Genomic DNA, 26187 nt, shown 5'->3' on the forward strand with positions numbered 1-26187 from the left:
AGACTCCGACCCAGTGTACTCTACAGCTTTATGATTAGGCTCTGATGAGATTCAAATCCCTGTCCTGAATCAGGCAGAGTAGGAACTTGAGCTTGTCTCTCAAATCTCAGGTGACTACCTTAAACACTGAACTACTGGCAATTCTGGGGTGGGTGTCTTTTCCCTTCCCTCATCCTACCTGAGAAAGTTTCAGTAGGTCTTGAGCTGGCCTCACTGCAAACAGTAAAATATTGAAAGTTTCTACGTGGCTCTAATTATAAATCAATATAGATTTTACCACTGCAAGGTGCACTAAATTCATTTTGCACACTAACAAAATTACACAAATTCCATGATCAACTTATTATTGGAGGCCTAGCTAAGCCTGATCAGGTTGAAGATGAGACTCAGAAGTCCATTCATGACATGCTTCACTACAGCTGGGGATTTTTGTGAATTATGAATATGCCAAAATACACAGTTTTAGGGATAAACTAGGAGGGGGGAAAGGGTTTAAAATCAAACAAAGCAATTGATAGATTTAAGTGAAATCTAATTAATAGTTTTTGGCTGAACAATATGAGAGGAAAATTCATTAATGCTGAAATAAAATGTTTTATGCTAAAAAGGTCAAAACATTATCATTTATTATTTTAACACTTTATTTATTATTTTGTCTCACATTTAACTTAAAAATATGTTATCTAAAATGTAAAATTGTTAACAAAAAAGGATTTTCATTTTAGCTCAAACCAAAATTTTAAAAAAATTGGGGGGGACAGGGGGTTCATTTTATTGAAAAAAACAAAACATTTGTTTTGTGATTAACCTGAATTAGTAATATTTTGACTTTTTAGTTCAGCCACAAAGATTGAAAAATACATTATTGGCACAGATCTGTTCATGGCCTCCATCAATCTATCACCACCAAATCCAAATATAGCTTCTACTTTATATATAATCTTATGCTTCCATACTTGTAGGTGAACAATACACTTACTGCTTTTTTTTGCATTCAGTTGCTCGTTCCACACTGAAATCTGGCAGATTGATGAATCCTTCCGCTTTCTCTGCCTACAAGAGAACAAGTCACATGCATTAACCCATGATCAAGTGCAGGACACTGCTGCCTACCCAAGAGTATGCATGCAGGTGTAAACTCCTAACAGCTTTTAATACTGTGCAAATTATTTGCTTCATGTCTGTGCAGGACAATGAAAAACTTTCCTATAGGAACTACCTGTAATGCCAATTTTAGTGAAATGATACAAACTCTGCTCCTCTGCCTGTGCAACTAGGCAGGCAGTGAGTGGCTATGGATGAGAAGTAGACATAGATGTACACTCCCAATCATCAGAGCTGAAGATGATATACAGCTAAAAAGATTACTCCTCCCTGCAGCATCTCTGAAATGGCCTTTATTCAGGATTTGTGACAAAAAAAAACTACAATATAGTCCAGTGTCAGTGATGGAAACAAATTTAAGAGCAATATTTAGACCCATATCTGAAAAGGATTAAAACTGAAGCTGAGCTGGGGAAATGCACGTGCCTTTGTAATGATCTCTCACAGATACTGCCACATACAACAGTCATCTGAGCCTCATGTAGGCAGTGTGGGAAATGAAACTCAACCTTCAGCTCAAAAAAAGAGAAGCCACTTATCTAAGCTGAAAGAAAATGTCAATATATATCAGTAGGAGTAAGAGCTATATCCTCTTTTCAGGCCTGGCCTTTAGAGACAATGTCCGGGGAGTACACGCTTTTTCTGATTCGACATTCACTAAACAGATGTGGTGCAAAAACATATAGAACCCTTCTTAAAATAAAATATCTCATATTCTAGATCTATCTTTATTTACCTATCTAATGTTAGAGCAGCAAATAATTCTAGGAACAATATAAGAGTCCAAAAGCCTGATCTCTAGGTGAAATTAGGTAAGCAAACATTTAAGGCTTAATTTTCTAATTTGCTCATCCTTGGCCTATTACTGGTAACTGTAATGGGAACAGAATCAGACCAATTGCAAACATTTTTTAAAGTACCACCTTACCTGAATTGCATGCACAAATGAAAGCCCAGAAGCTTATTTTAATAAGCATGGCACTAAGAATAAAAAGGTCAAATCAGTATTCAAAACCTGACTCTTTCTGATGACTTCATGGCTAAGTACAGGCAGTCAAAAAGCCTGAGGCTGAATTAATTCAATCTTTGCAGCTTAGTCTAAACTGCACAGATTAAACTCATAAGTAAGTGAACAGACGTTCACTTCTGATTCCAGAAATGCAGCTATATGCCTGTAGTGGCCCAGACCAGAAGTCAGGGGGTACTAGATCATGCCTCCCTGCTTGGCTGCAGCAGACCGCTTGGGCCAAGGCTAGCCTGTCCACCGTTCAAGGGAGGGGGAGGTTGAGAGAGGGGTGCAAAGCATCCTGGGATGCTAGGGGACTGTGAGTTGACTTGAATCTGGAAGGGATCTGGGGCAAAATTCAATAAACCAATTTAACCTAAATCAGCTAAGTCTGATACTACATCCATCCAGGTTTATTTTAAACCATTTTGGCCATTTTCAAAGTGGTTTATATGCAATGAACTTCTGTTGTGTTACAGATTTGAACCAGTTTCTGATCACTTATACCAGTTTATGTACAATTTCTGTCCCCAGCTCAAAAGTATCCCCCACCATCTCATTGGGTGGCAATATTAATCAAACCAGCAATGATACAGACAGCTCAGAGCATAGGGGGAGAAGCGCATGCCTGAAAATGCTTCCTCTGCCTCCCACTAGCCAGCGGGAGGAGCAGGGGGGCAATGTTGGCTCTATTCCGCTCCCATTAATTTCAATTTCCATATTTCTGGGACTTCTGGTCCTCTCTGGCTGCCCCCAAAGACCTCCTGTCTCTCTATTCATTGTGTTGAAGAAGTGCCTTTTCCAGTACTGCAGACCTAATCAATCACTTTTTGGGGTGATCAGGAAGTAATTTTGTCATATTTGGCCAAGTGGCAGAGGCCGGAAGGGGGTTTCTGCCTTTCTTGAGGCATTAGAGAGAGGTTCAAAAGAGTAGGACTTGGAAATGTAATAGTATAAATGCATAGGACACTTACTTGATTGCAGCTCCCAGGCATTACAATTGTAAGAGTAAAATATTATTAATAAAATTTTGTTGCACCTTGCTTATTGTTGTGGACTGGGGTGTTACAGGCTAACGGAGTCAGTTCCCACAGATAAAAGACACTAGGCAAATTAGTGCACAAAAGACGCTTATGGACCTTGGGCCTGTTAGCTTATAAAGTGTTCATGGAACAGCACCCTCTTCTAATGCCTTCTGTGCAGCAGAGAGTATTAAGCAGTGAGCAGTGGACTAGGCTGTAGAGAGCCCATATAAATGTCTGTGTAGTAGGATACCTGGAACCTTACACTGGATCCATTTTGATGTTGGTATATTAGCAAAAGTGTCATGTGGGGTAAATCTATATCACTCAATTACAGCTCCAGGAAGGGCTGGGCTGAGACACACCATGCTCACTCTATGCACGTACTACATCCTCAACTGAAAGTAGCACTGACATTTTAGTGGAGTATTTTATGCGCTCACCCAGTAAGCTCTGCTTATTGAACAGCTTATTGGTACACATGCAGTGCCACAGTAAGTCAATTATCTAACTTGGGTTCTGGAAATACCTTGTAAAGCGTAATTGAGACAAATCTCAGCAAGGCACTGCCTGGCACTACAACTGAGCAGTATAGGCATATCCATAGTATCGTTCCCCAGTTCTGAGCAGCTGGAATACCATATTATATCTGTCTTTATTCCTCTGGCATGGCCTTATTAATTATAGTGAATATAAACACCTCTCTTCTATGAAAGACAGTAAAGCAGACAAATAAATGTATCTATACATTCAGGGAAAACAAACTTGTATGTTCATGGTATCCTGGTAATATCCTGAATTGTTTTATTTCCAGTTTTTCACCCCCTCAGTCCTAATCAAATTATAATTCTGAAAACATACACTATGTTAAAACAGCTAAACTATAGAAAGATATTTCAAAGACAGGAGAAAAATCAGATACAGGAGAAGGTGAAGAAAGTTGGCAGCATCTTAAGTCACAGTGAACACGGACAAAACATGACTATAAATGGTGGAGACTCAAAAACAGCCTTACATTTTTATACTTTCCAAGATTTAAACTTGAGTCGTTGACGATGCTGAGAAAAGGATTAGTAGAGGGTAGAGGCTTAGCATCTCTGAAAATCGGTTACATTCTAATTATCACTACTGAAGTTTGATAACACATGTTCAGTGGGCATATGTGTAGTCTGCATAAGACATCTCTAAATAAATATGCATTTCAGTCAGACCAAATTGAGAGCTCTGCTAACAAAACAAACAAAAAAAACCTCTCTTTTATTTTATTATGATTTTAAGGGAATTTTTTTTCAATCATTCAGAGTGACTGAGGAAAGTTTCATGTTAAGGACTGTTTTGCTGTTGTTGCGGGTTTTTTTGTTGTTTTTTTTTTAAATGAGGAATGTGGGTTTGCTACTGCTGTTTTTTTCCTCTGTATTATATTTTTAAATTGTTTATTCAGAGTGCCCATGGCCCAGGTTTAGCTTTTCTGTCCATTTTTTTAATGTAACTAATTAATTAAGAGAAAAATATCAAACATATAAAAATGAAAACCAACAAGAAGTTCTAGTAAAAATCGAATATATCAACTGGATAAATCTCACCCTGAACTAGTGCTTTCAACCCAGAAACTAGAGTGAAAAAAGAAATATAGGAAAGTCAGTGAAAGAAAAAGGGTGTCCAGTCACTTGCTGGCTCTTGAAAAATTAGAAAGAAAGAACACAGATTTATTGTATGAAAATCTTTGTCACCTACAGTGCTAAATACAATAAACACCCTGAATTTACCTTTGTATTCCTCGTACCAGCCTCTAACAACAAATGACAAAAACTCTATACAAAAGCTGCATGTGGTATCAAAGCAGCACAGAACAAACTGTTGTTCTTGGGTATTACCACTGGATTATCAAGGTGAACCTAGAGAAGTTGGTTTCTTTATTCCATCCGCCCAAAATTGACATACACAACATTTTAAAAAAACAGAGATGAAGAGGGTTTTAAAAAAGAACAGCTCAAATCCCCACCTCACTTCCCAACCACACCCACACCCCAATAAACCAAACCTTTAAAAGTAAAAAGGGCAAAACTCTACAACCCCACAAAGTGTTGGGTAGCACCTAGTATTGATCTGTATTTACACTGTTTATCCAAAATAAATTAATCAATAAATGTATAAAACCCTAGTATATACATTCTTATAGATTTGAGGGCTCAGTGAGAGCTTTCCTCTTGGTAAATTTGTTGTGAATAATATCTGCCCATGGCCCCTAAAATGTTTAATCCAGACAGTCAGCCGAAGGTAATAACTTTTCTATCACTAGTCACATAACCCAGTTACAACTCCAAGGTGAAAGGTTTCTCCTTTCAAAGATTATTGCACAGCATCCACTGGGGCTAGGAGTACAGTTTAAATACAATTAGCCAGAACAAGTGTTAAGGATAAATACTGAGAGTATATCACCACCTGCACTCTCTTTTATTTTATTCATCAAAAGATACCCCATATGTCTGTAAGTGAGGGCACCTGAGTTAGGGGCAGAAATGACACATAAAATGGTATGAGTGATCAGAAATCAATTCAAATCTGTAATACAACAGAAGTTCAGTGCACATAAGAACACCGGTTCAAGATAAACCTGGATGTTTGTAGTATCAGACAACTGATTTAGGTTAAATCAGTTTATTGAACTGATTGCCTCCAGATTCAAGTTAATGCACAGTCCCCCAGCATCCTAGGATGCTTTGTACCTCCCCCAAAAGTCCCCCCTCCTCCCCTCCCCCCCAAACAGGATGGGCAGACTAGCCTCAGCCCAAACTGTCTGCTCTAGCCAAGCAGGGAGGCATGCTCTAGTGCTCCCCTGGCCTCTGGCCTGGGTCACTGCATTTCCAGAATCAAAAGCAAATGTCTGTTCACTTGCTTATGAGTTCAATCTACACAGTTTAAACTAACTGGCAAAGACTGAATCAATTCAGCCTTGGGCTTTTGACTGTCTGTACTTATCCCCAATCTCCAAAAGTTAGTCCAACAGTTCTCCCAACTATACAGTTGGTCCAATAAAAGATCTCACAAAAGGCTATGCCTCTTGACATTTCATGTCTACACTCCACTCCAATAATACTCCAACACTCCATGGTACCCCATGACACAATCATTGACATACCTTTCAAAGCTATACAAGAGAACCTGATTTTTGTCTCTACCCTGGAAACAAGGTTCGTTATCCTTGAGACAAGCCTTTTATTAGTTGATTAGTTCCTCTACTTTCCAGTGTGCCATATGTGACAGACATGGGATGAGAGGGGAGTCTAGCATCAACATTAGTTCTGCTGACCTTTTCTTTCCCCTATTCACAAGCAGAAGTAATAATATGCTCACCAGGTTTCAGTATGAGTCCTCCAGACTACACCAAAAACTGCTAGGGGGAGGCAGAACCAGATCGTGTCCCTTTTACAACTTCATTTTTGAGGCATCAGATAAATAGAACATCAATGAAAAGAAGAAACCAAGGAATAGATGTGTGACTCACAACTGAGTCTGAAGCTCAGTCTGGATAAACTCCAAAACGCCTAGATGCTATCAGAATAATTTATTAAGGTTTCTCGACCTTATTCACAAACCAGATGTCTTTCCCACTTTCCCACCCAACTACGTCCTTGTCAGTTCCCCAACCCAGTCTGAGGGTATACCCAAACAGTAGTCAAGCTAGCTAAAGTACCAACAGCCATGAAGATGAGATAGCACAGGTTGTAAATCTTACTAAGACCATGGCTTTTTCTTTATTATTCATTCCATCCAGGAAGAGCACACACCAATTGCAGATGCTTCTTCAGCCTGATGAAGTGTATTTATACCCAAAAGTTTGCTAAAAAGAATTTTTCCAACTGTTTGAGTTGGTCTAATAAAAGATATCACATCTACCCAAAGAACCTTGTCTGCCTATGTTAGACCAACACGGCTACAATCTATACTCCTGTACTAAGACCAGGGATACATATCCAGGTCACTCGTTCACACCAATGTGTAGGCTGCCACATCTTAACTGCAATTGAGGTCACACTTCTGACAATACACTTTCTGTTGAAATTGCTCCACTGTTGTCCTCAAATCTCACTACAAGTATCCCTGACTGCATTTCTTCCTCTCTTCCTTCTTCTGTATAAGACCCAAGACATGTAAAATATAAGGACAACAGCCAAACCAACAGGAATTTCAGGAGCCTCTGAAGTCCCAAGACAGATCAAAACTGAAAGCTAAAGGTCCACCGCAGGTTGTAAAGAATATGCACCCGGACCTTGGAAAATGTGGATTCAGTTACAAATTCCACCCACTGCTTACTATTGCTCAGCTCTTCTAAAAATGGCAATGTCCAGTATCCTGCTGTTGCTATGCTACAGTTACCAATGTCTGGTCAATGCTCGTTTCTACACAGATTTACAAAACAAACACTCTTGCTGTAAAGAACCTGGTCATGAAGAACGGGAGATAATCCATGTAACTAGACTAAATTCAGTCATTTGAGCTCTACTCCAGACTCCCCTCACCACTCATAATTGATATGTCAATGCCTAAGAGGACCTGCCATAAGATAACTTGAGCTGAGTGTTTAGAAGCTTCAGTGGGGAGCCCTTCTGCTGCATACTCATTGCCTGGCAAAGAATCACCGCCCTACTTTGTTGAAATTGTACAATATTTTACTTACTGACAGTGGAAGAAGCAATATACTCTCTCCCCTTTAGAATGAACATATTGGATCTAATTTTAACCTCAGTTGCATAAGTGGAAGGCAGAAATTCTTCTCTGCAGATAAAAGAATTTCACCAGCTTAAAAACTGGTCTAATGCAGAAGTGCAACCATAACACCTTTTAGTAAAATCAGGAAAAATTGGAACAATGCTATGAGGTGGCCCAGAGCATGACCCTTTTATTCTGCTTCACACGTGTACAATGAGAAGCAGGAGTGATTAACTGACGGAGAAGGGGGCAATATGCGCTTCTCAAAATAAACCAGTGAATGAAAAGAGTCATTCATTTATAAAATGTGATAGGCCACATGCATCTCAAGTTTAACTGAGTGACCTGCACCGGGGCTGGTTTTGACCTAATGAGTGTGACATCTCCTATCTCTTCATAGTTACTATGATGCTGCCACATACTACATTTATTCGGTGGCTGTATTTTAAGTTGTCCAACATCACAACAATTCCATTCAGTCTGTTCCATAAAATAATTTATAAAAGTGAATAAAAGCTAGGGACAAATAGATTATTTTACAGAAGTAAAAATAACTGATTAGTGGTCCTCAAGACTCCTGGTATGAAGCCATGGGTTATTTTAACAAACTGAGGGATGCTAGAGTGGGAGGGGATACTTAAATTTCAAATTGGCAGTATGTATTTTGACTGGTTAATATTAATTGGAATTCTGTTGCTGGCCCTTCCAGGATTTTATTTAACCGGGAGTCACTTCAGTGTGGATTGAAAGGAGAAACAAGGTTTTTTTCCCTTGTGGCTGCTGCCCCATGGTGCAACATGACCCATTCTTAAGAGAGGGGCCTGATCAGACAAAGTCAAAGAGGGAAACTGAGAACAGACTTGATTCCTATTGCCACCCCCACTTTGTATGCATGCTTTTCTTTCCTGCCTTATTCTCCCCCCCCCCCCCCCCGTGTAACCTGTTTAAAATCTGGCTTACCGTGCATTGTCAAAACATATTTTACAATACTGCTATGACCTTGTGCCCAGAGTAGCAGCTAAAAGCATAACTGTAAACAGCAGTCCAGATTTTCTAAATCATGGTGATTGAAAAGAGTGTGTACTGGGCCTGCATTTCTCCAGCATCAAGGCAAGCAAGAGTCAGCAGAGATAAAAGCCACTTTTTCTATCTTTGTCACTCTTTACAAGAGGTAAAGACAGGTCAGATGCAGTTCATGCTGGAGGTGGGGGAAAACTGACAGTCCTCCTATGAAAATTAAGCTAATAGTTCAGCTGGTGAGAACAGAAGGAAAGGAGAGTACACCCCCCCCCCTCCATTTGAATTGACATTTAAGTAAGCCCTTATGGTAAGCATCTGGCAAATACCTTCCACTATTTAAACAGCTATGAAACCTGAAAAGAGCACCTCTTAAAGGAACAGATTATGCAACAAGTCTCTGTTTCCCAAGTGCTTCTAGAACTAAATAATGAAGCAGAAAGAGGACAGAGCCTGTCCGTTTTACAAGAAATCTCGTGGCTGATAATTAATCCCAATTATTTATATATCTCCATTTATATTTCAGTTTGGCCCCAACCCTTCTTTTTCCCTGATACCAGCAGTCCCTGCTTAAGCCACTTCAAAGAGGTAGAAGCTTATTGTACTCACCAGTTGGCTGCTGTACCAATATAACGATGACCCTTTTAGCACAAACCAGAACTTTTTCCATTTGTTGCCAATAAAAGCTCCTTTCTCCTTTTTCTTGTAGAGCCACCCCTGGCAATCCGGTAGTCCCAGTTCTTTACATGATATCCTCCGTCGACTCATTATACAAATCCCTGTGCACATAAAATAAATATTTCTGCTTATTTAAACGTGCATTGCTAAATAAATTAAAATGCTGATTAAAGGTATCAGTCTGCATTTGCCATATTATTAAGTCGTCCAAGTGTCTCTTTAAATGCACGTAAGTCATTCAGTTTTGTCTCATGCAGTAAATACATTCATTTAGAAAACATTATCACGCACAGCTATAAAAAATAACGATATTCTCAGAAAGCAATTACTGACTACACTTAGCATAACTGTACACAAAGATAACATTAATGAATGTAAAATAAAATGCACTAGGTAAACATACGTAGCACCCTTCACACAACTGCATTAGGAAACAATAGATCTATTTAAGTCACAGCTAGTGAGGAGTAGCATCCAACTAATGAAAAGCAGTGTCTGTGTATGTGCATGCCTCTCCCTCTCTCTCTCTCCAAAATCCCCAGCTCTGTCTCTATTGACATACCACAAGAGCTTAGCCCAAATGAAAAGCATGTCGTCATTTTTTCAGAATCAGTGCAAAAATAAGCAGAGTTACAAAGCGGTGGCATAAAACCCACCGACTAAACAGTGGCACAGAAACCTCAACCTCCCATGAACAAGACACACTGATATAAAAACAAATGAAGAACAAGAAAAGATCTCATTACCTTGACTTTTCTTTCTTGTCTTTTGACGCAAGGGAACCTGCAAGAAATGCAGGAAGGAAAGAAAGAGGAAATTTCAGATTACAACATTTGTAAAGAAAGGGGGGAGGACACTGAAGGTGGTGTTGCTGTGTGTGTGTGTGCATACGAAGGACAGAATCTAAAACTCACAACTAACGGGAAGGTACTAGCTGAAGCATAAAATATGTTAATTAAACTTGCTGAACATGTACTTGAGCAAGAAGAAATGTAACACTTTTGTATACTATCTACTAGGGCTTCCTGTTTGGCACCCACAAGCAGCTCTTCCTTTGGTATGTGTTTTTGCTTGAATTAAATACTGGTCTATGAAGTAAAGAAGTTACACCTGCAATGTTTAAGTCTTATTAACACTTTAATCGTCATAATTACCAATATGGGGGGGGGGGGGGGGGGGGGGGGGAGGGTCTTAGATATTTTATTGTTTTTTGAGCAGAGTGCTTTACAGGCACAACTGCAGAAAAGTGATAAAAAAGTTATTGTACTTCATCCCTTTTTATTTCTTGTACTCATGAAGGGGAAAATATATAGTCTATAAAAGGTTGATAAACTGTATTGCAAGGAGGAAGCTTCTGCGTCACAAAATAGCAAAAAAATAAAAATTATTTGGCAGATCTTCATAAATGGAATGGCTAAATTTGCTTAAACCTTATGTCTCCCCATGTGTAATTAGTCATACCAAAAACAGTATATTTTAATTTAATGCATTAATTTGTATAATGTACATATCCATATATTAATCTTGGATTAAAAGTTTTATATGGAAAATTAATTTTACTTACCATAAAATAGAGAAAATGAGAGTAAGATTAAAAAATGGGGATGAGAACACAGGCTAATACGAATCAGAAGTCCTGAGTCCTGGTCTGCTGTGTCTCCTTGCCTCAGTTTTTCTATCTATCCTTTTAAAAATACTCAGTTCTTTAGATTAAAAAGTTTTGTCTTGGCACACAGAAGCAATGGAAGCAATGAGAGATAGTAAGCACATGGAAGCCATGAGACATAATTAGCAGAGGTGATATCCACCTGATAAAGTGTAAAGCTATGTTATGAATGAACATATTGTATTCTGTCTGAAGAAAAGTAGAAGGCAGGGTAGATTTTTACTTTATAGACTAACCAAATAGCTAGGTAGACAGAATGACAGAATGATAGATAGATAGATTCGATCAATCAAGCTTTCATGAGCTGAAGCTCATTGGGCTTTGCAACAGACCCAGATGTGGAACAAGAAATCATACGCAGACTGGATTATGTTAAATATGTTTTAAACAAGGATTATCGGTTCTGATCCCACTACCTGGATTAGTTTTTGTGACCCCTTTGCTCCTAATTTATTGCTTGGCCCTTGTTACAGATTGCGCTTTGAGCTGCTTAAATGTTAATCAGCGTTAGTGCTAGCTCAAGTTTGGAGGAGTCGCACCTTAAAGCTAAAAACCTTCTCTGACTGTCCCCCACTTGCACAGCTATGAGTTACCACTACAGGGCTAGTGAGCCAGGACAGGCTTCTATCTCTGCTCTAGGTAGGGTGCGAGAGATGCGGTGGAGTGGTGGGGGTGGGAACATGAAGCTGAGACGCAGAGTATTAATGGGATAGGTGTGAGTAATAAAATGGCAGGTGGAAATGAAATGAGGGTGGGGGAAGGGTGGTAAAATGAAGCAAGTCAACCACTGAAGGATAAAGTAAAAAGAAGTAAAACCAAAAAAAAATTTAAAAGAAAAAGAAATAAAGAGAAAATAAATTAAAGGAAATAAATTGGCATTTGGGATTGAAGTGTGGAGTTTGCTGGTTGTCTTCCTGAAGTGGCTAGGAGGTAGGAGCAGTAATAAAAGACACTTTTTGGGGAGCTACTACCCCTGCCCAGGGAATGAAGCCCCAGCTCATGGGAACCCAATCCAGCCCCCTACTTCATTCTCCCTGCCCCACCTGCTCTTGACCCCACTCCTGGACCTGTCCATGCTCTGTGACCTGGCTTGCTGGCATGTGCTCTACAGACTGTTTGCACAGGCTTGCACCCAATGGGGTAGGAACATCATGTCTCTGGGGGCAAGAGGAGGAGTTGACTTGGTGACCCTGGGCAGTTGAGTTCAGGGAGCTGAACCTTTGTCCACTTAGAACAACCCTTAGGAGGGTTGGGGATATGATACTGCATCCTGGGATGCTGGAGGACTGCAACTTGAGCAGCTTATCTGTGAAGAGTGGCCATACATTAACACAAGCTGGGTAACATGGATCAAAGATAAAGCTGTCCTGGAGTGACATAACTTTAAGCTGCCTAAAGTGTGCTTAAAACTAGTTTCAGGTGTTAATTCATAGACAATCCAGGTATTAAGAGTTCCAGAAGCTACCTAAAATTAATATGTAACAAGGTCCCTTGTTCATTTGTCTTTCCCAGTGCTGCCTCCCTTCTCCCACCCTCCTTTCTAATGTCTAATTTCTCTCTCATAATTCGTCTTTCTGTAGGTCCTTTCACAGCACCTGATGAAGTGAGCTTCAACTCCCAAAAGCTTGTGCTATATATAATCTACTTTGTTAGTCTATAAAGTGCAATCCTATCCTGCTTTCTGCGATGCAGAGGTGATGTCCACCTGATAAAGGGCAAAATTGTTATGAATGAATTTACTGTATTCTGGCTACCTTAATCTGCCAAAATATTAGACTTTTAAGTAACATAAGGCGTTAGGAAAAGAAAAGCTACTTTATGACATTTTTAAGGAGTTTTTCTCTTCCTGTACTGTGGTGGAATTCAGGGTAATTAAGATACCTGACTACATAGGCCAAAAAATAGTCTTAATATTTTTTTTTAAAACATTCTCTCTGTAACATAGGTAACACATGCAGACTGCCTGATTGTATATCATCAGAGCTTTTACTGGTGTCTGTTTGGGATGGCCAACATAATTTATTCATGGGCAGCTTTGCCAAGAATGAAGAAAACCAGCTGCCTACTATCCATAGTATATTCCACAGGAGGGTTGGGTTTGTTTTTTTAATTTTCTATGACCTGGCAGCCACTCATTCAGGACTCTCTCCATGAAAATAGAAATAGAAAAATATTAATCAAATAGATTAGTTATATGGGAGTCTCTTTTGTTCCACCATTTCCATATACACCATCCCTATTGTTCTTACTTCAGTGAAAACTGTGCCCGATTCATGCCATAGAAAAAAAGTAAAATCTGACAGAATCATTACACCCAATACTTTCTGTTCAGTTGCTTAAATGAGATGAAAAAAGAAGTAAATGAATTAATACGCTGCAGGTGGAAGGTAGGCAGTGGGGATCATGCTCCGGGTTTTGTCACCAAGATGCATTTCCATTACGACATTACTGCCTAGTCTAATGAAATTTTGCAATGGTAAGATTGCCACATGAGGCAGGATGTGGCTGTGTATAACTATTTGAGAAAGAAATAGGTCTCCAGCTAATGCATACCTTTCTTTGCTGTGATAAACCAAAATAGCATAGATTATGGACTGTTCTCATCATAAAATGAGATATAATCTCCACTATGAATCATTTACTATTGATCCCCCCAAAAATCAATGGAGCATATGTTGTAGATCCAGCAGTGAGATCTGGATATAGATTACAGTCCCCATCATTTAATACAACTTTCTGGTTCTAATTTTCTATGATTCCAAAAAGTTCTCATAAAACATCTTGTCTATTGCTCTTAGGTGAAAAACATGAAACCTGTTATTAATACATTCTATTTTCACAAGCCAGCTCTAAGGCAGAAATACAGTAGATCTTTATTTTTACTTTGTTTTTGTATGATTTGGAACACAGGAAAAAAAATGCCTGTGCTTAAGGGATGCTCCATTTATTGCTAACAAAAGATCAGGAGTTCATTCTAGGGCTACAGGGATGAAATTTGCTATGAAATCCACCCATACTCCCAAAATAGTGCTACAGAATTCCAGCTATCTTCGAAAAAGCTTACCAAAGCTTTAAAACACCCTTTTTTATTCTTATAGGCTGAGAAGTATTATGGGGACGAGGGGAAAACCCACACTGCACTCACTGAAGTATTCACTTTCATGTTTGATTTAATTTTAAAACTTCACTTTTTAATTTTCCACAGAGTTTGCAGTCTGCCTTATAAACATGTTACATACTCCTGGGACCTTCCAAATTTTGGTCTACCTGACTACAAAGCACACAGAACTTTGAAGGTGCAGACAGAAATGCAGCTCCTGGTCATAACTCATGGTGTTTTGCAGGAAGTGCCATGAGTTACAACAGTCCCCCGGACCCAACAGATGTTCACTGTTGGGTCCCAGGGGGTAGGGAATTGAGCTGCTGTGTAGAGTGGCTGTGAGCCTAAAGCCAATCTCCCCTAGTAATGCACCCCTCCCCACTCCCAGCCCTGGTGCTATTTTCAGAATGGGAGGGAGGAAAGGGAGCAGAGGGAGCTTGATCTGGGCATTATCCATCTGGTGATGGAGGGTGGGGCAACCCCCAGAGATTGTGGAGGGGGGCTCCAATCCACCTGCTGCACCCTCCGACACTTGCCAAAGACACCCCAGACCGAACTCTCTCTGCTTCCTCTCCTCCCTCCCATTCTGAAGACAGTGCTAGGAGCAGGGCTGCATTGTGTCAGTCCAGCCCTGCTCACAACTTGTACAGACACAAGTTACTGAAGGATTCAGACTGTCATGGGATCAGGCCCTTTTAAAGCACTCTGCAGTCATGCATTTATGTTTGGTCACAACTGTAGAGTGCTTTTAGGGGCAAAAATTGTCATGTCTGTCTGAACCTTGAGTAATACCATCACTCTCCAAAAATCAAAGGAAAGTTTTGCTTTGAAAAAATATCCAGGGCATACCCCTTTCAAACAGGAAATCTTTCATTCCAGGACACTCAGGAAAAAAGCACCAAGAATCATCACTAAAAGAGGGCATGGGGTGGCACAGGCACTAGGGCTCATGACTGACAGTCAGAGGTTGTAAGTCTGAGGCCATGGCAGATGCACTCATGGTGCAGCCATGTCAGATTCAAAAAAATCTGTGAGGAAGGAAGGAAGGATCAATAGAAGAGGCAGTTTCAAGTTACAGATCTGTAAGTTTAATTTCTAAAGAAGTAGCATATCTTTTATAAGGAGCCATCTTTTAGGACAATCAGAAAATGCTGCAAATTATTAGAAAATCCATAACCACTGTGCGGGCCAGGAGCAATCCGGGCCCTTTTTCGTGCCGTGTGGGCTGTGGCCAGCAGCCCGGGCACGCTGAGTCGGAGAAAACAGGCGACACGCTAGAATTAGTCACGGACACGTAATGATTGATTTAAGATTATTTACTTACACCGAAAATGGTTGCGGTGCAGGCAGGAAAACTTACTTGAGTTGCAGTTACAGATAGAAAAGAAGCGAGGCGGACTAGAGTTCCTTCCCGTGAACATTCTTCTAGCCCATCCGGTTGGAGACTCTAAACCGCGAGCCCGTCACGCCAAGCGAAGAAAGTACTCGAAGAAAAGAGCTCTGAATAGACTCACATGAAGTTTGCTAGGCTCCGTGGAACTTGTGCGCGCAGGGAGAGGGATACGTCGAGGATTGCGCTCGGTGATGGGGAGAGGCTAGAGGCTGATCAGACCCCTGTTGCCTTCTTGAAATGCGCTGGGTCCGATAGGCTCCGCAGCGGTTAGAGATCTTCACACAGCGTGAAGTCTCCTCCTCCTGGTGTTCATGGAGTCCTCCCTTGCAGGGGTTCTCCTCGGAGTTCTCCAACGTGGGCGGAAACTGCTCAAGCCTCTTATACGGCTAGCAAGCCAATCGCTAGCCGCCACGTGTGAATAATTTCACGCAAGCCAATAATGGGGCTCGAATTATAATACAAATGGCGGGAACTCTTTGCAAAGTGCATTTCTGTGCTGCAAAGAAGAAATGCACACTGCAAAGAAAGCTACAAATTGGCGGGAAAATAATTCAGTGGTGCCAAAGCATACACAAAACAAAATCACACCTTTGGGTTGTGACAACCACAACTAGTAAAATTAATGTTACTGACAAGGAGCATAGTGGTGACTTCAAAAGTGAATAGGTAAGGTCTATAACATACTCTTATATGGCAATTCACGTTGTTCCAGTATCAACTGTTGTGATTTGATCAGGAGTCTGCCAATATGTGGGTATTCCTAAAGGTCTGGCTCCTAGAATGCTACTATATGTGAGAATTTCTCTTTTTGTTGGGAGGCGGGAGAGGGAGGGGTCGGGGGGGGGAAGAGGTATGAGGAGATAGCACTAGTCCTCCTTGTTGCTTGACAGCACCGACTCAGAAGGTCCCAAAACTCCAAAGTCAACAAAACAAATCCAATATGTGCAGCTTGCTGTTGTTCTTGGGCTTGTTTTTCCATGTCATATTTTTTAAGCCACTTATGATTTTGGAGGATTGACTCATGTTTTTACCCTGACTTATCAATACTGATTTTTTTTTGGTTGTGGTTTGTGGTTTACTACTGAGTTTCAAATGCTCAGCATTGGCAATAGTAGACCTGTGCCCCAGTGGAAGACATCCACACCTAAATGTAGCTTACTGTCTAGCTTACTGTCCAAAGCAAACTGCAACTTCTCTCTGATGAGACTACAAAGTTCAGTCTAGCATTCACATTCTCTCTATTTGCCCTAAGCAATAGGCAAGAACTTACTAGGGAGGTGATATTTTGAAAGGAGTGTGTGTGTCAACTAATGAATCCCATTTTTGTTTTGTAAAATTTGCACTGTATTTTCTACCTCTCCTCCAAGCATAAGTTTTGGTATGGGCTGTGAGTATTCATTTTGTAACAAGAAATTAACATCTGAGGACAGACTACATCTAGAAAGCACTGAGACAGCAATCAAGGGCCACGCCATCAGAACTGAATGGCTCTACAACAATCAAACAAAGGGTTTACAACCAGTGGAAACAGGCTGTTTTGTTCAAGTAGCTAAGTAAGGCTGGACCCTAGAAATTGCACAGGAGAAATGCAGGAGCAAATAAAAAGTTGTCAGAGGGCATGTCTATGTGAAACGTTTACTGTGGAGTAGACTAATTAGCCCCACAGTAAACATCTTGCATGTATATATGCAGTGCTATTAGGCTGGAGTAAACTAATAAACTCCACAGTAGCTTAGTACTTGTAAATACAAGTACTATCCTGCTGTGGAGTTTGTTACTCTGCAGCACCATACATGTAGATGCTGGTGCAGCTGGCAGGGGCACAAGGGTGCTTCAGTGTGGGGGCTGCCTGCCACCTAGCCCTGCACTGGAGCACCCTTATGCCCTGTACCACATTGAGTCAGGTCAGAGGAGCCCTGGGTTGGCAAGCTGACCACCCCCCAGACTGTCTGCCAGCCCGGGCTACTCCAAACCAGACCACTCCTGGGCGCATGGTGTGCTCAGGAGCAATAAACTCTGGTGCAATAAACACCAGAGTTTATTGTTTTGAATGAATTGCATGTGTAGACATGCCCTGAGCCTGGATTTTAATAATGTTTTCTAAAAGCAAAGCAGGGCAGTTCACCACCAGAAGTGGACAGGTAGGCCAAGGTGATGAAATCAAACCTAGGAGACAGGTGGTGGTGAGGGCACTGAGTGTAAATGAGTCCATGAGTTTGTTGTTTTCTATAAATCTGTGAATCTCTTGCACTTCCTTAGAATAGCATGGGTGCATGGTTAAGAAACGCCTTTGCCAAGTCATTGTTACTTGCTTTGTTCCCTTGTTTGCCCTTGAAGTGTTCAACTAGTGCCCCAAGGTACAACTTCTAGGTGGGCTCTAGACCAATCACAAAGCAACTGGGGACTCAAAAAGTTTTGAGGCATTGATTCCAGGGATAGACAGCTGGATAACTACCCCAAGATGGTGTCAGAGTCTACTTGGAAAACCCAGTGCTAGAAAAAATAATCAATAATTTCCCAGATGCACAGGACACAGAAGAACTGGATTCAGAATAGGATTCATAGTTGGATCCCATCACAACAGACCTTTGTTTTTTTCAGAAAGCATGGCTAGATCAGCTTGCAACAATCTCATTAGTTGGCCCAAACAATAGGCATTTTTAAAACCAACATTTTCCTTAGTCTTTTGGATTCCACAAGTACATTAGAAGGAGTGACACTGCCCTATCCCATGATTGTCATTCCCAACATTTGAAATATACTTACAAGAGCTCTGCTGTCATCTGCCATATGCAATTCCAAAACTTAGCAGGAGAGCTGTAACAAACAAGAGAGTTAGGTTTACATTCTGGCTTACACTTTCGCAGCATCTAACTCTATAATGGGAGAAAAATAGTTTTTCAAAGAGTTTAAATTGTCCAAGTTTAGAAGAATACGGGTCTAGTAGTATATGAATTGCATGATATTAATGCAAAACAAAGCCTTTTGAAAAAAGAGGTAGAAATGATCCAAAGATTTTCCAGTCCATGGACGTTTTCCCCAAAAAATGAAAAAAAAAAAATCTTCAACATTTTCATGAGAAATTTCAAGATTTCTGCTCCAGAAAGAAGTGGTAGTGCCTCCTGGGCATTTTAGTCTGCTACTCTGACTCCCCTCTTCTGTATGGGTCAGAATTCCCTGCCAGACTCCATTTTCTATAATGCACTAGTCTCCCCTTATAGAAAGACGAAGCTGTAAAACATTGAGTTCCTTACAGGAGGTGTAGTCTAGCAGCAGACTGCAAGAGATCTCAGTCTGAGGCCATCAACATAGATAGCCTCAAGTAATCAACTCAGTATGGGTTTAGAAAGGTCATAGTCCTTTAGTACCTAAACCGTCTCTGGCAAGGAAAATCAAGGCAATTCAAGGAAAATCACAGGAAGTCCTTTTATCAGTATGGCATGTCTACATGTGCTTTTTACAAGCACCTAAACTTTGGGCACATTTGCCTAACGCACATTAAGGCAATTTATATAGCTACCAGATCACTGTGTTTGAGTATCAAAGAATCACTCCAGGAAATGGAGATTTTAGAGAAGACAGAAGTCTACTCAAGTGAATAGCACAAATGCATTAGAAATAATTTGTGGAAATGTAGTCTCACTTTAGGGAAATCTATAACTAGCACTTTCTTCTTTGTTACTGTCTGAAACTAAGTATTTCACATCTATATCATTATTGATATGCAGTATTTGTTTTATTTTGAAAATAAAAACTTAAAACAGATTTAAAAAAATTATACAGCTTGGCTACCAACAGTTCTAAATCAATAATAGAATGGAAAAAGATGCACATGCTCTAAATTCCAACAGTTTCTAAACAAAAATAAAATGATGATCTTTCTAGAAGTAGCTACTAGTGAAATAATATCAAAGTAAGGAGAGATACTACAGAAAATAATTTCAAGACTGTTTAGAAATCATATCCAGTAGTAAAAAAAAAGAGGAAACACCATTAGTTATGTAAGCAAATTAAAGTAGGAACATCAAACAGTGATCCAGAAAACAAGGGTAAAAGAGGAAATAACAGCAATCACTGTGACATCAGGCTTTCCCTGAAAATTGATTTTTTTTTTTTTTAGAAGTGGTAGTTTATAAGAACTACAGAGGGTGCATCAAGACATTTACTGCTCAGTAATTAGTTGCACAGTAAGCATTGTGCATCTAAACATGTGCTCCTATTATGCTGGAATAAAATAATTTACTCCACAGCAGGATAGTACTTGGAAATACAAGTACTATCCTGCCAAGAAGTAAAAAACTCTGCACCAGCACACATGCAGATGCTGCCCTGGCTGGCTGGGGCACAAGGGTGCTTCAGTACAGGGGCTGCCTGCCAGCTAGCCCCATGCTGAAACACTTTTGTGCCCTAACCAGCCCCTCCGCAGCATGTTCAGTCAGAGGGAGCAGCCCCAGACTGGCAGGCTGACCCCCCGGGGTCCCCTGCCAGCCGGGGCTGCTCTGACTCGGCTCAACGTGCTGCAGTCCTCTGTGCAATAAACTCCAGAATAGTAAACTTCAGAGTTTATTCATGCATATTAATTGTACTCTGTAGACACACCCAGCTTTAAAATTGTCAGTAAAACAGAGGCAGGAATTTAGTTTATTGTCAGTGAAAAAGTTTTTTGCCTAACTCAGACCATTTGTACTTGTGTCTGCAGCGGACTTCAACATAATCTTTGCAATGATTTTGGTCCAGGATAAAATGTTCTAAAACTGGCTAACTAACTTAGAGTCCCATTTGCAAAAGCAACTTGATGCTCCAGTACCACTACATTTTACCTTAAAATAGTAAAGAATGCACCATTCCCTGCAGTACAGATCAAGCAACAGAGCACAAACTAAATCCCATTTCATTTTACACACCCAAATGGCATGCACACAGCTCTGTAACTTCAGTGTTTGACATTTACATAAAAATTTAATATGAAACATGCTCATTAGGGCTGCAGTCTGACCAGGCACCTGCATGGTGAAATAGGATCACTCAGCTATACATGCAAGTCCCAAAATTTTAGTTGCAAAAAACCCATAGCTAGTGCAAAGGAGCATGAGGAAGGCCATAAGACAGGCCTTATACCCAGGCATTTCTGTTTATATTTTCCAGGTGCAGCAACAAATGTGGCAGAGGAATGTCTTAACTAGGTGAATCTGGAACACGAATCTTTGTATATTCAGGTTGTTCTGAGCCTGGAAATGTTGGGTGGGAGAGGGTTCAAAACTATGCAAGTGGTTCTCAACTGTGGACAGGTTGACTGTGAACCCATTTCTCCCTAAAAAATAAGATCTATACTATAGTCAGAGGTCTAACTGCAGAATGTGCAGATACACCCAAGCAAATTGTAATCTAGTATGTCTGAGTACTATACGAAGGCAAGGAGGGAAGGCATGCTCCCTGCAATTACAGGCAATATAATCTTTTCGGCTACTAAGTACACAGGATCCTAGGAACATTTGTACAGCCCATGCTGTCATGGCTTAAAGTTAACTCCGGTATCTCTACACGTATTGCATTTTTACCTCCCATCTAGAGTGCAGTCATACCTACAGAAGTCTCAGAGAAGGCATCATTACTAAGGTGAAAGGATTTTGGCTTTGGGAAGGTAAGTGTATCTTAAAAATTTGGTAGCACTATCAAGATCATTGTACCTGCCTCCGCTCTACCAGGTGTTCCCGCACCGCCTTTACCCGTGCCCAAGGCTTCGTGCGCCCTGGCTTCGTGAATGCACCCCGGAGGTTACCCCCACTGGTATCAGGGGGACCCCTGAACTCACCTGCCATGACTTTGATGGTACCTTCAGTGGGGGGTCCACCCTTGGGGTATCCACCGGTGTTGGCGCAGTCCTCGGCGGGTAACCTCAGGACTCCGCTCTCCCCTACACCCCAGCCACTTGCCACCTTAGGCTCTTCCTCTTATGGCCTCAACGTTGCTCCTGGCTTGCCACCCTCTCGCCTCAATACGCCGACTGTCAACAACGGTCTTCGGGCTGGGCATACTGCCTATAGGGACGCCAGCCTGGTCCCTCTGGCCTGGTACCTACGTTCCTCCGGGGGTCTGCGAGGTCGCCGTACCTCCCACCGGCTCTCCTCTGTATGGGGCACCCGGTTATGGCCTGGTACCTACGTTCCTCCGGGGGTCTGCGAGGTCGCCGTACCTCCCACCGGCTCTCCTCTGTATGGGGCACCCGGTTACCTCACCGATGCCCTCTTTCTCGATGAGCCGGTTTCCCCACCGGCTAAGTCGATAGTCACAGTGCTGGCCTCTCCACCAGCACTGCTGCCAGCTGCTCCGCTCCATCTCTCGGAGCCAGGTCTGGCTCTGCTTCCTTCCCTTCCACACTCCGCGGGTGGCGGCTGACTCCCCGCTCACTGAGGCTTCTCGCTTCAGCTTCCTCCGTCCAGCCGCCATGTTGCCTCGGCGGGGCCGCCTTTTGTTCCTCCCAGAAGGCGTCCCCCGCCCCCGCTGCTCTGCCGCAGCCGGATAAATGCCCGGCTGACAACCCGCGCCGGCGTTCTCGGTGCGTGGGCTTCCCTCCGCTCTTCTGGCCCTGCAGGAGGTAAGCGGGACCCTTTGCTGCCCCGGGGGCCTTCCAGTGTCCCAGCTCCCCTGGGACGATCATGTATGGGAAGGAAGTCAATCAGTCAGAATAAAGGGGTGTTTGAATTGGTGGTCTGAGTGTAGGAGCAGTGGGAGATGATAGCCTTACAGAATCAGACTGGTGGTAGGAAGGAAGACTAATGGCTGACAGACAGACATTTCTCCTACCTAGCCTTTTCCAAAGAAAGTGTTCTAGTTTCCATTATGAAACATGAAAGCCTCCTTTTTTTCTCCCCACTTACCAATTAACCTTCTTTATTCTCCACCAAAATGCTTTCCTGAAATACTTTATTTCACACATTCCTACCACAGCCTCCTACTTTTTCCTTTGGGAAATGTAATCCATTTACACTGGGTGGGGTTATTTATTCCTACAGAGATGTCACTTAAAACTATCTGGGAAGAGTGGCATATACATTATTAGTAGTAGCAGGAATAATAATGATCATGAAGGAGGACAAAGAGGAGGAGAATTCATTAGGCACCCAAATGTGTAGATAGTAAAAGAAACATGCATTCTAAACTCAGAATACTAGTGTGACCAGACAGAGGTTGAATCTAACAAATATTATGAGCAGAAAAGTAGTTTAGCAAAAATCTTTCTTTTAACTCAGCCACTCTACTCCCCATATGTTTGCTAGTGACAAATACGCATTCTTGTAAAGATGACAAAAATATTTCAAGTGAAAACCATCTGCTGAAAAATTATATTTAAAAAAAAAGGAAAGAAAAGTCCCCAAGCTATTTCATCTTTTTTTCCTCAAACACTTAAAAAAAAAAAAAAAAACAACGTCTCATCTAAACTTTGGATGAAAATTTTAGCAAGTATATTGATTTTTCACAAGATGGCTATATTGCTAGTTCTGATTCATCAATATCATTAAGGGATGTTTTTCTACAAGTGAATGTTTTAATTTTAGAAGAGCATCAATATTGAACAAGCATTAATATTTCTGCAAATTCTAGGGGGAGGGAAGAACAGGTAAAATTATTTCAATCAGCAAAAAAATTTAATGGAAATGAACTTTTTTTTTAGACTTTTAGGGGAAGAGTGGGGGGAGCATAGAAAATTCACCCAAAAAAGGACATTTAAATTATTTCAAACCTAGATGAACCTTCAGTCCAAATATTCTTGATCATTTCCATCTGGATTTATATTTTTCATGTCAGGATTTATATTTTTCATGTCATAAAACTGAAAGAGAAAGAAGTATCCATTTCTTATCCAACAGCCCAGGAATACCAGCACTCCCCAAGTTGTAAGTGAATCAGAGGAAAATTTAACCTAAATCTATTGCCTCCCAAAGAGTGGCCTAACCACCAGGCTAACGTATTCAATGGTGGTGTGAAACAAGGTGAAGAAGGGGGGAGTGGGGAGGGGACAGTGCTCTCAGTCCTTCCTAAATATCCTGCTCCAGTTGCCATAAACTAACAAATATTTATAGAGAAGAGAGTTGTTCCTCCCTTCCTAGGTGAGAGTCCTAACCAATAGAGCTAAAGTCAGTCTGTTTAATTCCACATTACACTTAGACTGTACTAAATCTGTCAATAGTTAAGCAGTGTTAAAGTTAGAAAATGCTGTGCAGTCACACGTTGAGGGTTACTACTGTTTCTTGCCTAGACAGCTCTGACTTGCCACTGGAGAACTAGTGAGTAGGGGTGTGGCTAAGAGCCAGAACATCTGAGGTCTATCCCTGCTGTGGATCAGAGGATGGAGGGCAAGTGTGGTCTGGGAACAGTGCATCCTGAGATGCTGGAGGACTGCACATTTCTTGTTTTACCTCCCTGGTGCAGACCAAAGTTGCCCAACATGAGCTAGTTAGTATGGCCCAGGGTTAAGCCTTGCCTAAAGTGATGTAACTGAGATGATCAGAGAGCACTTAGCATGAACGCCGCATGCCCCTGGAGGCTGGGGGGCCACGGTGAGCTCCTGCAGGTGGCAGCAGCGCTGTCAGTGGTGGAAGAGTGGTGGTGGCGAGTGGCAAGCTCCCACAGGCAGCCACGGTGCCGTTGGCAGTGGGGGGTTGGCAAGCACCAACCAGCGGTCAGCGACCACCTGCAAACACCACTGGCAGCAGCAGCAACAGCCAACAGAGACTGGGGACTGCCCAAAGATGCCACTGGCAGTGTCAACAGTAAAGGAGGGTGACAAGCAGCAAATGCCCACAGGCACTGCTGGCAACGGCAGCGATGCTTTTTGCAGGGGGTGCACTGCCAATCCCAATGGTGATGTATGCACCCCCTATGCATCGCCAGTGGCACTTAGCATGAGTTAACAATCTTTAATGTGTGGATGATCATGTTTTAAGTACCTTTAGTATGGCATAAGTGTAGTATGTAACTTTACCCAAAGAGACCCAGCCTAGTACAGAGCTATCCAACTTCTCAGTGGACAGAAGCCATGGGCACCCCAGCTGTAGGCCTCACACCCCCACACTGCACCATATCAGCACCTCCACACAAAACTGTGCAGAGTCTGGGGGTACCCCTGAGCTCCCTGGCCATGGTGACCCTCAGACCCACCCCACCTTGAGGCAGGCAGCAGGCATCAGATACTGGAGGCAGGAGAGGCAACCTAGAGACACTGGTGGCAGCACCAGGAAAGTGATGAGGACAGCAGCATCTAGACAGGGAGCCCAGGGCCTGCAAATGAACCTCTCAGGGTCTGCATGCAGCTGATGGGCCCCCAGTTGGATGGGCCTGGTCTAGTGGTTAGGTAATCATTGTGAAGAGGGGAATCAAGGTTCAGTTCCTTGCCCTGAATCAGATATGAACTTGGATCTCCTGCCTCCCAGATGAGTATCTAAAGCACACAGTTTTGCTGTACTCTAAAGGTATGTCTTCCTCAATCCATCTATTTGGAGCTATTTCAGGGGGGAGTGAGGCAGACAGGGGCAAGAGAGCAAGAGTGAGAGCAAGACTGATGCTCTGCCATTGTGGTTAAAATACTCCCCTGGGAGACGGGACACAGTGGTTCCTGCTTCCGTGACTGTTTATTTTAATGGCCCTTTTATTAGTCCTGTTCTTACAAGAACTGTAACAAAGTGGCACATGAGTAGCATATGATGTACCAAATGTGGAAACACAGCAAGCAGCTTATCAGAAATATCTTGCCGTTATTTCCACTTGTCTACAGCCTCCATTCTGAAAAAAAGAGAAATCTCTGTCAAAGATCAAAGAGGCTGTAGAGAAAAAATAACAGGTACCAAAGAGTCTCAGCTCAAAGGGCAGCTCTAACCCACTAAATGCATTCCTTTTGCAGAACTTAGGCATGCAAGTGTGTATCTCACCATTTGTAAGTACAAGGGTGTTCTGATCTGCTATACTTTTGGCATGACTCTGCCAAGCATGGTTTCCAGAGATGTAAATATGCCTAGCTTTGAGCAAAACATTTTAACTATATAACATGATTCAAATATTGTATTACAAGACCTCCCAAAGTCTAATTGGATAAATTCTGGCTAAGATGAGCATATGGTGCAAAAACAGAACAGCCAAAGAAACTGTAGGGGACATTGGGGGGGAGGGGTTGGGTTTTTTGTTTGTTTTTTTTAATGAGTGTACATTAAAAGCTGTAGGATAACCTGGAAATAAAAAGATAAAAATAAATAAATAAAAACCCTCTGAAGCAGAAGGCAAACTGCTATATTTTCCTTTCTTACCTTCATTATCATTTTTAACCCCTCTATTTGCTTTCTGTTTGTTAGGTCACCTGCAAGGTTTTCATTGCCTATCAATAGCTGTATAAAAAATAAAATCAATGACAATTTATCCATAGATTTCACATAACCACCATTAACAAGAGTACTCCAGCAAACAGCATCATTACTTGACCAATGGGTATAGTTTCCCTAC

At 41.6% G+C, this 26187-nt stretch overlaps 1 protein-coding gene across 3 annotated transcripts in view; it reads right to left on the reverse strand.

Moving 5' to 3' along the window:
- Positions 1 to 26187, reverse strand: part of IPCEF1 (interaction protein for cytohesin exchange factors 1) — a 139246-nt gene that overhangs the window by 58604 nt on the left and 54455 nt on the right. For 2 of the 3 annotated variants that reach the window (XM_025213567.1, XM_025213566.1), the window contains exons 2-5: positions 18463 to 18513; positions 10284 to 10320; positions 9469 to 9638; positions 980 to 1053 (exon numbers count right to left, since the gene is read on the reverse strand). In XM_025213567.1, the coding sequence (XP_025069352.1) occupies positions 980 to 1053; positions 9469 to 9638; positions 10284 to 10320; positions 18463 to 18486 (305 nt within the window). In that variant the 5' untranslated portion in view covers positions 18487 to 18513. Of the gene's footprint in view, positions 1 to 979; positions 1054 to 9468; positions 9639 to 9940; positions 10070 to 10283; positions 10321 to 18462; positions 18514 to 26187 lie in introns of those variants that run through there. The other variant, XM_025213568.1, reaches the window with a different exon arrangement.

This window comes from Alligator sinensis, unplaced genomic scaffold (assembly GCF_000455745.1).
Source record: "Alligator sinensis unplaced genomic scaffold, ASM45574v1 scaffold1093_1, whole genome shotgun sequence".
NCBI classification, from domain to species: Eukaryota; Metazoa; Chordata; order Crocodylia; family Alligatoridae; genus Alligator; species Alligator sinensis.